Here is a 12,420-nt window from a genome sequence, read left to right on the forward strand (position 1 = left end):
ACATGTACACCTTTGAGATTACATGGTACAGGCAGGGCTGAGGCTTTGCCTGCAAACCTTTCCCCAAATAGCTCTGCTTCTGGAAGTTCTAGTTAGGGTTTGCCAAGACAGAGTTCATGTATTACTTGTGGCTCTGTTCTGGCCAGCCAGAGTCTTGTTCTCACATCTTATGTCTCTCCTAAATGACGTTGCTTGTGAGATTCATGCTCATAAAGACCTATCTCAAGTGCATTGTTTGATTTTTCACCCCTGGCCAGAAATGTGAAACTTTGGGTCTGGCCCCTGAGGGGCACTAGCTAATAGATTCCTGCCTCATCTGAGGTTTTTGAGACAATTCTAAATTCCAGATCTCACACCATGAGGAAGTTGTATACACTATGGCAGCTCTTTGTGTTGTGGTGTATACAACACCACTTGAATCCAGTCCACTGCCCAGTTGATACAGTGCTGGAGTTCCTTCAAGTTTTAAACATTATGTTATTATTATTTATTTGGAGGTGTTTTACATTTGGAGATGCCATTTTCTGTAGGCAAAATAATACAATTTATGATTCTTTTTTTTTATTTTTTTTGCATAGTGATGATCGAGTGATGACAGTGCAAAATTCTGCAAAAATCTGTTTATTCCTTTATTTGTCATACATTAAAAATCATCACTGGATTAATAAACAGTACTTACAAAACACAGGCATGGTGTTTTGGAAAATGAAAATGAATAGCATAGTGATGATCGAGTGATGACAGTGCAAAACTCTGCAAAAATCTGTTTATTCCTTTATTTGTCATACATTAAAAATCATCACTGGATTAATAAACAGTACTTACAAAACACAGGCATGGTGTTTTGGAAAATGAAAATGAATAAAAAATATAATTTAATTAATTCATTATTTCGGATATATTTTTTTTTCTCTAAAACAAGGCACTTTTATTTGGCAAAAGAAGGCACATAAAATATTAACTTATATGAATTAATCCATGTAGCCTATCAACAAACATTTACATTTAATAACCCCATTCACGTGTTTCCTGTTTCCTTTACGAAAGAACCATGATGCATGCATGTGCTTTCCTCTGCTTGCAAACATGGCGCAGCACCGCAGGTTCTACAACAGAATGCCTGCTACTGCATCAGACGCATGTGTCGTGGTAATCTTGTGAATGCTTGTGGACTGACACGGAAGAGAAATTGCTGAATAAAGTCTTTATTTTTGTTTTCTTTGCATACAAAAAGTATTCTCGTAGCTTCACAATATTAAGGTTGAACCACTGATGTGACTTGGACTATTTTAACAATGTCCTTACTACCTTGTAGTTGTGTTGCTGTCTACGCAGAGTCAGAACTCTCGGATTTATCAGAAATATCTTAATTTGAGTTCCAAAGATGAAAGGTCTAACATGACAAATTTTCATTTTTGGGTTAACTCTACTCTTAATTTCTGTGCAATGTTTGGCATTGTGGCTGATTTAAGCTAATTAACACAAACAAATACACACATATAAAATACAAAACTAAATGGTGCCCGGAAGATGACATGGTTGGTTCACTCAGTTTTGTTGAGGCCATGACATAATAACTCATGGGAATGTGATAACATGTTATGGCCACGAGATATTAATTTGTGGGAATGTCATATTAACTAGTGGGAATGTCATATGTCTTGGCCACAAGATAATTTTATTGATGTAACTACATCCTTATGTCGTGGCTTCCAGATGCTATTTTGATGGAATGACATCCATTTCTTGTGGCCACAACTTATGTTGAGGCATTAACATATTTTTTTTTACTCATGGCCACGAATTTAATGCGTTAAAAAAAACCTGCGTGACCATAGCAACCCGGGATTAGAAAATATTTATTCATTAATAGTTTATTTTGAATTAAGAAATTATTATATTATTTATTACAGAAAATATTTAATTATTAAAATATTAAATTAACCTTAAATTATGTGCGATAGTCAGCATTCAAATGAAGTTTATCATTAATAAATTTTACAATTCCTCAATGAAACACTTTTGTATTTATGATTTTGGTCTATTAATTAGCTGAAATAAAATGAAATATATGTTACATTTAAACTGCATTCAAGCAAAAAAATCCAGTCAGCAATATCAAAGCTTGATTTTCATGTTGAGCATTTACAGTAGACTATTATTCTCAAAGTATTCAGAACATTAAGTAAAGACATCAAAATGAAGCAAAAAATGTACAAACTAATATGAAACACAACCAATAATAATAATCTAATAAGAATAATAATATTAATAATAATATACAAATAATACAGGGAAAAGGCGATCAGTTAATGGACTTATGGTCCATATGGACATATAGTTCATATTTAATTATGAAATATTTACTATAGTAAATAATATATAAATTATTTAAATTCAAAATAAAACATTAATTTATACATTTCTGATAACCCCACCTTGCTATGCCCATGCAGGTTTGTTCACACATTAAACTCGTGGCCATCAAAAAAATATGTTGTTTCCTCAACATAGCATCTCGGGGCCATATATATATATATATATATATATATATATATATATATATATATATATATATATATATATATATATATATATATTCCACTTAACCATGGCATATTATTCATATTATCACAATGAATAAAACTGAGTGAAACTGATATTATCCATGTCTGCATCATATGGGCAACATTTGCAAACAGCCTCAAAGTCATTTAATCATTCTTAACCATCAAACTTTTTTTTTTTAATCTTCATTTTAAAAGTCAATAAAAAAATCAAATCAAATCAAATCTCTAAAGCTTTCAATCCTTAAATAAATGGTAATAAGTGCTCAAATGGCCCCTGTCTTGTGGTACTGTATTTCTGTTCTGTTAAGGCTTTGTGGAAAATTCCATGTGTGAGCTCAACCTCCTCTGTAGAGTGTGATCTTGTGTTTGTCTGCTAAGAGCAGTGTGATGTTGTACTCAAAGTCTCCATCATGGACGCCTGTTTGTCTGAATGCTCCTCCCAGCTTGTTATCCTCCCAGTAATGGTGCCAGTTTCCATCCTGGTCAGCACCAAATCCAAACACTTTCACCTACATCCAACAGAAAAGACAGGCTTTAGAACTGAAAGCTGTTCCTTTAGATCATCACCATGATTTACTGATTATTTTATTAGCAGTAGAATAATTTCAGCAGCAGTAGTAATAGTGGTAGTAGAACGTATTAATTAGTTTTAACATTAAACCTTTCTTTCCAAATTTGCTGTATGGTTGTTAGATCTATCAGTCTGGCTTCTGATACATTATCAACACCACACAATCTGTTACTATTATAATATATTCTAAACCAGTGTTTTTTTTTTCAAAATAATACCAAATGACATAAAGATCAGTGTTAATCTATGTTTATTAGATCATATAAAATGACAAATGTAGTGATCTGACAAACATTTAGGTGTATCTAAAAAAAATAGAATATCATGGAAAATTTCTTTATTAATTTAATTCAAAAAAGAAAACTTTCTTATAATCTAGATTCACTGCACAAAAACTGAAATATTTAAAAACAAAATGTGTTTTCATTCTGATGGTTATGACTTACAGAGTAGGAAAATAAAATAAAAATGAGTATATAAAATATTGTGAATATTTTCTAAAAGATCAATCAAAAAAAAAAAAAAAAAAAAAAAAGATTTCCAAAACGGCGTGGCATGGAGGTGATCAGTTTTATGATATGATGTTTTTTTTTTCTGATTTAGGAATGGCTGAGTTCTAGGAACGTGACAGCTGTAGCCCTTTTCCTGAATATGTCTGAGTGTGGTGACTCTTGATACTCTGACTCTGGCTTCAGTCCACTCCCTGTGAAGCTCTCTCAAATTTCTTGAATCGGCTTTTCCTGACAATCTTCCCAAGGCTGCGGTCATCCCTGTTGCTTGTGCACCTTTTCCTACCAAACTTTTTCCTTTCAGTCAAGTTTATATGAATATATTTTAGGGATGCACAATAAATATTGGCTGATATATTTAAAGCCGGTTCTCTAATCAGCAGTAAATCTGTTCGTGATTTCACACAGAGCAGCATTAACTACACAGAGCCATTGTTCACTGACAAGCTGTGCAAAACATCTGCAAAATATGATAGTTTTTTCCTTAGATGCACCTGTACTTCTAAAAACACAGTTGCAGCAGAGGGCTGGTTCCACAAGGGGGAGATATTCATATGTGGAAACTACATTTTAGAATGGGAGTGAAATGCACTACTCAAAGCACAGAAAAGTATTAAACTGATAACAGTGAAGACACAGAAGAAAAAACAAAAACAAAACAAAACAAAAAACAATACAACTAAAATGAACATACCTCATCACAAATGTGAACTGCAAACATCAGAGACAGGAATCCAGTGGATGGATATCTCCCATTACCCTCTAGCCACGAGTCATATATATACTTTAAAAAACTGGGGTTGTAGATTAACACCTGTGAAAAGATCATGTATCAAATATCTAAAATGTAAGCTAGAGTCAAAAAGATCCACTTTGATTTTTTTTTTTTTTAAAGGCACACAATCCACTAACCTTGCCCTTATTGGCTTTGATCCATGACTTGACTGGTACATATGTCCTAAAAGCCAGAGACAATCATACTGATAAATAAACAATGCTTCACTGTACTAATTAATTTGTCCTTCAGATTCTAACCCTCCCCTGCATAGCTATCTGTTCCCTCTAGAATGTACATATAGGTCAAAAGTATATATATATATATTTAATGACATCAGAATGAGCTTTTTTGGACATTTAATAACCCCATCCAATTTGTTTTTGTGACAGTGACAGAACAAAAAAAACCACAAAATGGAATAAAAAAAAATTCAAAAATACAAATAGGTAGGTAAGGAACGACAATATACGAATTGACAATGTATGGCAGGTATATTAAATATGAGAATTATGTATGTACAGGTATATTATGTGCACAAAATGTGTACACTAAGCATGTGTGTTAGATAAATAAGGTATGTATATATAAATATAAATAGTGTAGTGTGTTCCACAGTTATTATCAATTGTTCATTAGATGGATTGCCTGAGGGAAGAAACTGTTCCTGTGTCCGGTCGTTCTGGTGCTCAGAGCTCTGTAGCGTCGACCAGATGGACACAGTTCAGAGAGGGAGTGTGCTGGATGTGAGGGGTCCAGAGTGATTTTGACAGCCCTTTTTCTCACTCTGGATAAGTACAGTTCTTGAATAGATGGGAGAGTTGAACCGATGATTTGCTCAGCAGTCCGGACTACCCTCTGTAGTCTTCTGAGGTCAGATTTAGAAGCTGAGCTGAACCAGACAGTTACTGAAGTGCAGAGGATGGATTCGTTGATGGTGGAGTAGAACTGTTTCAGCAGCTCCTGTGGCAGGTTTAACTTCCTCAGCTGGCGGAGAAAGTACAACCTCTGCTGGGCCTTTTTCACAATGGAGTCAATGTGAATGTCCCACTTCAGGTCCTGAGAGATAGTGGTTCCCAGGAACCTGAATGACTCCACTGCAGTCACAGGGCTGTTCATGATGGTGAGTGGGGGGAGTGCAGGGGGGTTTCTCCTGAAGTCCACCATCATCTCCACTGTTTTGAGGGTGTTAAGCTCCAGGTTGTTGAGAGTGCATCAGACAGCCAGCTCTTTTACCTCCTGTCTGTAAGCAGACTCGTCACCGTCCTGAATGAGGCCGATGAGTGTGGTGTCATCTGCAAACTTCAGGAGCTTGACAGAGGGGTCCTTAGATGTGCAATCATTGGAGTTCAGGGAGAAGAGCAGTGGAGAGAGAACGCAGCCCTGGGGAGCTCCGGTGCTGATTGTACGGGTGCTGGATGTGTATTTTCCCAGCCTCACTAGCTGCTGCCTGTCTGTCAGGAAGCTGTTGATCCACTGACAGATGGAGGTGGGCACGGAGAGCTGAGTTAGTTTGGGCAGGAGTTATTCTTTGCCACTTTGATCTCCTTTTCCAGTGTGTATTTAGCCTGTTTATACAATACATTGTCCCCCTTCCTGTAAGCATCTTCTTTGGCCTGACGGAGCTGTCTGAGTTTTGCAGTGAACCACGGTTTCTTTATGGTTGTTTATCGGTTTGTTAAGATTATGTTAAAGTAGTATATATGGTGTACAAGGACAAAACAGTGTAGGCCTATTTAAATGCATTATGACTTTAACATGGTTTATGTGGAAACCCCAGACACAAAGTTTTGAGTATATTCATTTTCCAATTTTTTTATTTTATTTTAGCTATGTATATCTGTGAGCAGAGTGACTATATAAACAAAGTCACTTCCCTGCAGACCCGTCGGGACAAGGCAGGCAAACCAAGCAATTGCTTGGGGCCCCGAGCTGGCCTGGGGCCCCAAGACAACGACTGGTTAAGAATAAAATGCAACGACACTGTGTGAGCACCCGTTTGATGCAGCAATGTGTAATGACACTGTTATCGGGATCCCCCTCAAGGGGGCCCCTCTCAGTAGTCGCTGACAGCAGCCAGCCAACCACGTGATCTCACGTGATGGACTAATATCTGTAAATATTAAGCCAGAACAGTCTATTTAAATATGAATACTGCATGTTCTGCGTGTCTCTGTCAATTAATGGAGCAGAAGCGCAACTTCCTTTATTACAGACATTGAAGCGCACGTGATGCTCGTGGTAATTTCAGCGTCTGCTGTCTCACTAAATAAGACGAGAACACATGAACAACATCTCCAGAACTGCTCTGACAGTCACTTCATGAGCATTTGACCGTTTGATTTGAGTAAAACTAGCGTCACATCACATACAGAGAACTGTAAAGGTACGTCAACCCGTCAAAATAAAAGTCCCATTTTAGACAAGTATTTGCCAGAGATGTATTACTATTGTTCCGCAGAATTTACATAGCCTACTACTAAAAAAAAAAAAATCACACTTTTTTTTAAGGTTTAATCACAAAAAAATTCTTCCATGTTTTATTTTTAATAGTAAATCCCCATTGTTTACCAAAAAGTTAAGTTTGCTTAATTTTCAATAATTAAAATATAAATTAAATTAATGTTTTATGTGTTTAATGTTTAATGTGCATCTCAGAAAATGCTTTATTTAAAACTCCAACTGAATGGCACTTAAATGCACTTCCTCTGTCAACTATATTGTCATTGTTCACAGTACAAGTACAGACAGAGAAACAATGGATAATAATTAAATGTTTATTTTTGATGTATGCATTGCATTCTATGCATTTAAATATAAAAAAATAAAAAAAAAATCTAAAAAAGGAAACTTAGTTGTTCATTTTAAGAGACCCAGGAGTCTTATTTTCTCTTGTATAATTAATATTAATAAGAAAAAACAAATTTTATCCGATTACTCGATTATTCGATGGAATAAAAAATTTGATAGCTACAGCCCCAGATGAAAGTGCATGCCATATTATTCCACCATGGTAATCTATTTACCAAATGGGGGTTATGAAAACCACACAATTAATTCCGTGCATCAAACATATGCTTGGGATGTTTTTAAGCATAGGTAGTGAAAGCAGCTGCCTGCATCCCTTCCCTTCTAATATCAAAATATGGAAATGCTAACATATCTTTACTTTTTCGGTAAATTTTATAATAAGTCAAAATACTGTTTGCTAACAGTTAAATGACAATTAACTCAAGATTAATTAACTATCAATTTACCATCTATTAATGATTGTTATTACAAAGTGTCTACCATCTAACTTAGTTAGCAACTATGGTTTTGGGAAACGCACCCCTGAGCTGTTAATAGTGACCTCTTTCAATATGCTAACAGTGAAATGGTAAAACGTACTTCACAGGTAATTTCAGATTTTATTTTCAATTATTTTCCCAGCTACACCATCAACTTCATCCTCAACATCAACAGATGCATCACTTCTCAGTGCTGATGTTTCCTCTATATAGCACAAGGTACCGCAAGCTCTATAATTATAGCTGATATTCTGCACAGCCCAGAGTTTAAACTGATAAGTGTGTGCTGTCATATTATTAGAAAACAAAAGCAGTGCAAATCACTATTTAATTCCCACCAAACTATTTTTTTCAAGCAGTATTTGCACTGTAAACCTTTTTTATTCATGTAAAGTGTGGGTGAACTTAAACTGTATGGCTATACAGGGGTCGGGGGGCCTCTATGTCCATTTTGCTTGGGGCCCCCAAATTCCTTCAAACAGCCTTGCTTCCCTGTAGGCCTATAAAAATCACCTGGCTTATGCTTGTAAATATTTATTATACTTCTTTTATATGAATTATATATTATTTATGTTGTAATGCATTAACACATGACATACACTGACACTTTACATTAAGGGCCAGATTTACTAAAGCACGTATGGGAGGAGAAAATTCTATGGGTGATTTACTGACAGCGCGCAACAGTCACAACTTAATTATGTTGTGAAGGGGCAGGGTTATCAGACTCCGATTATTATGACAAAATAACTTGAAACAATACATGGCTGTGAACATAGTGTATAAGTACATATTGTATAAGCACATAGTGTATAATGTGTCATTTGTGATACAAAATGTGTGCTTATTAAATCCTGATAGTACTATTTTAATGCCAAAAGACTGTTTGTACTGGCACAAGTTGCTAGTAAATCTGGCCCCAAGCAAAGCAGTCTGATGGCTGAAGGTCTGGAATCCATGGCTTTCATTGGCCAAAGCCCACCCATGTGGCCAAATTACCGACATGTCAAACAATCAATCACAGTTTGTTTTGTTCAGCATCACGTTTAGGGGTGTGGAAATGTCGCCACAATAAAAGACACAGTGTTTAAAACTCGTGGATGTATTTTAAAGATACTATGCAATGTAATTTAAATATTTCACATACTGAGAGTCCAGCATTTAGCTGATCCTGAAAAGCACTTATTGTCACAGTTGTAAACATGACGGTAAAAATCTTCTTTCATGAGGGGTTTGGAGTCATGGCATGTTTGTTTCCAGTTGGAAGGTTTGTAGCAAATTCACTCAAAGTGAGATGAACATAATTAATCATAACAGGTTATTATTAATCACATTCTCCAGGAATTACTTGTAGTATAATAGCATTAATAGTACAATAAAATGATTTATTCATCTGCAGGATGGACAGTGTTAATAGTCTATTGACTCCAAGTAAAATTATTTATCTGGCCATGAAAAATAATCTTACTACTAATACATTGGTCCCAGAGCTGTCACGGTTCATGAATGCACCGTCTCATGTTACATCATGTTCAAGTTCAAGTTCAAGTTCAGTTTATTTGTATAGCGCATTTACAACAGCCTCCTGGCTGACCAAAGTGCTTTACATAAGAGCAAGAATATTGCATATACATAAAGAAAAATAAAAAAATAAAATAAATAAAAAATAAAATAGACCAGACAAAAATTTAAAACCACCCATTTCAAAATGTAGCATAACACAGTAGTCAGTACACTAAGGAGAATAAAAAAGTTTTTAGCAAGGATTTAAAAATAGACAAGGAAGGGGCCAGTCTGATCTCTAAAGGCAGGGTATTCCAGAGTCGTGGCCCAGCCACTGCAAATGCACGCTCCCCTCTACGCTTTAGCCTAACACGAGGGACCACCAACAGAGCCTGGTCAAAGGAACGTAGGTTTCTTGATGGAGTATAAGGATGAAGAAGTTCAGATAAATAGACAGGAGCTTTGTTATGAAGGGATTTATAAATGAAGAAGAGAATTTTAAAGTCTATTCTCTGAGAAATTGGCAACCAGTGAAGGGATCTGAGAATTGGGGTTATGTGTTCATGTTTACGACAGTTTAAAAGAAGTCTGGCTGCAGCATTTTGGACTAGCTGAAGTCGTGCAATTTGAGATTTAGATATACCGCAATATAAAGAATTGCAGTAATCTAGACGCGATGTAACAAATGCATGAACAGCCATTTCTAAAGTTTTTGGAGTGAGAAAGTTTTTAATTTTAGACAGTAAACGAAGCTGATAGAAACTGGATCCAATAACAGAAGAGATATGTCTATCAAATTTTAAGTGTTGGTCAATAGTAATACCTAGGTTCTTCACCTGTGAGGATCTAAAAACGGATAAACTATCTAGCTCAGGGCTTATACACTGAGAGTTGTCATTTGGACCGAAAATAATTACCTCGGTCTTGGCCTCGTTTAAGAAGAGGAAATTTTGGGCTAGCCATAATTTCACCTCCTCTAAACATTGGAGAAGAGAAGTGATCGCAGTGGAGTTGTTTTTCTTAACTGGAAGATAGATTTGAGTGTCATCTGCATAGAAATGAAAAGACACACCATGTTTTCTTAGGATAGAACCCAGAGGCAGCATGTACAGAGAAAAAAGAGAGGGAGCTAAAATAGAGCCTTGTGGAACGCCACAGGTCAGAGGAGCAGGGGAAGAGAAAAAATTTCCCAGTTTCACTAAAAACCTTCTTTCAGATAGGTACGATTGAAACCATTTCAGAGCATTTGCTTTTAGATCTACCCAAGACTCCAATCTAGATAATAGTATGGAGTGGTCTATGGTATCAAAAGCGGCTGATAAATCTAAAAGAATAAGAACCACAGAGTCCCCGGAATCAGTGGAGAGGTAAATATCATTTAACACCCTCAAAAGGGCGGACTCAGTGCTGTGAGCAGATTTAAAACCAGATTGAAAGACCTCATAAATAGAATTACTGGTCAAAAAGTGTTGAAGTTGATTCAGCACAATTTTCTCTAAAACTTTTGAAATAAAAGGCATAACAGAAATTGGACGAAATTTTTTTAGAACAGTGTGGTCCAGTGAAGGCTTCTTGAGAAGAGGAGTGACTGTAGCAACTTTAAAGTCGGCAGGAACGGAGCCAGTTTGGAGACACTTATTAATAAGAGACAGCAGACCAGGCCCAATCGAATCAATAATTAATTTTAAAAATTTGGGTTAATGATATCACTAGAACAGAATGAGGGCTTAAGATTGTCAATCACCTCCTTCAATTCCTGGAGACTGATGGGTTGAAAAGCATCCAAAAATGCAGATGAAGATGACATGATAGGAGAGATGGTTAAAGTTAAAGTGGGGCAGACACCAAGTCTTAAGTTAGTAATTTTGTCACTAAAATATCTCAAGAAGCTTTCACAGAGAGCATCAGAGGCCACAGGCAAGGTGTTAACAGAAGGATTGGTAACAGACTGAATAATTGAAAATAAAACCTTAGGTTTAGAGTGATTAGATTCAATTATGTTAGAAAAGTATGCAGCTTTTGCAGACTTAGCTGCAGACTGGTATGAAGTAAGAGAGTCTCTGAACAATTGAAGAGAGATATGCAGCCTGTCTTTTTTCCATTTATGTTCTGCCTTTCTACAGTTTTGTCTTAGGAGACGGGTATCAGAGTTTTGCCACAGTATAGATTTAGTTTTTTGCTTGTGAGGCTTAAGGGGGGCAGTTGCATTTGCTGCCTTAAGCCAGGCAGAGTTCAAGAGGCTAAGATGTTGATCAGCATCCAAGTCAGATAACGGTTGATCTAAGTGCAACTGTGAGCAACAATCAGCAAAACACAAGTTGAAATTTGTGCTAAACTGTGGAGAGTAGAAGCGAGAAAGATTTACAGTAGTATTTGAAAAGTAAGAGAGATCTGGAAGACACAGTGTGAATAATATAGGCTTATGGTCAGAGATCATAAAATCAGAGAGCACAACATCAGTCACATCAAGCCCATATGAGAGTACAAGATCCAACATATGACCCTGAATATGAGTAGCGTCACTGATCCACTGGGATAGATTAAAAGCATCGATAATATTAAGAAACTCATGTGATAAGGGGTTAGACGGACAGCAGACATGGATATTAAAATCGCCCACCAATAGAAAGCGATCGTAATTTGTGGCAATATTGCCGATCAGTTCAGTGAAATGCTGTATAAAATCCTTAGTGCAGTGCGGAGGACGGTAAATCACCACTAGACATACAGGACCATTCCAGTCCAAGTGAAGAAACTGAGCTTCAAAGCTGGAAAAGGCCGTTCCAGGGACCAATCGACAGCGTGCAGAGAGAGAGTTCTTTAAAATTGTTACTATGCCACCCCCGCGTCCACTCGGACGAGGAGAGTTAAAAAATGTGCAGTCATCAGGGATCAGATCAGAAAACGGAGTTAGATCACCAACCTTTATCCAGGATTCCGTGATAAACATAAAATCCAAGTTGTGAGCTAAGTAAAAGTCGTTTAGTAAGAAGGTCTTATTCACCAAGGAACGGGCATTTAATAATGCCATCTTTGGTGGAGAGATAATAACAGGAGATGAGGACGCTCTTTCCAGCGCGCGTAGATTTCTGTGAGTTACTCCCCGACGTCGGGAGCCGAGGCCGATTCGGTGGAGACCGGAACGAGAAACAGGGCTCGGGTGCAGGGGGAGAACATGACGAAGCCACCGGTATGCCACGTC

At 36.7% G+C, this 12,420-nt stretch overlaps 1 protein-coding gene across 1 annotated transcript in view; it reads right to left on the reverse strand.

The window, feature by feature from the left end:
• Positions 1–2,606: 2,606 nt before the first annotated feature.
• Positions 2,607–12,420, reverse strand: part of LOC113119128 (CMP-N-acetylneuraminate-beta-galactosamide-alpha-2,3-sialyltransferase 1-like) — a 134,664-nt gene continuing 124,850 nt past the window's right edge. The window contains exons 5-7 of the mRNA XM_026288354.1: positions 4,563–4,608; positions 4,345–4,464; positions 2,607–3,079 (exon numbers count right to left, since the gene is read on the reverse strand). Coding sequence (XP_026144139.1) covers positions 2,906–3,079; positions 4,345–4,464; positions 4,563–4,608 — 340 coding nt within the window. The 3' untranslated portion in view covers positions 2,607–2,905. The remainder of the gene's footprint in view (positions 3,080–4,344; positions 4,465–4,562; positions 4,609–12,420) is intronic.

Source organism: Carassius auratus, chromosome 19, assembly GCF_003368295.1.
Source record: "Carassius auratus strain Wakin chromosome 19, ASM336829v1, whole genome shotgun sequence".
Taxonomy (NCBI): domain Eukaryota; kingdom Metazoa; phylum Chordata; class Actinopteri; order Cypriniformes; family Cyprinidae; genus Carassius; species Carassius auratus.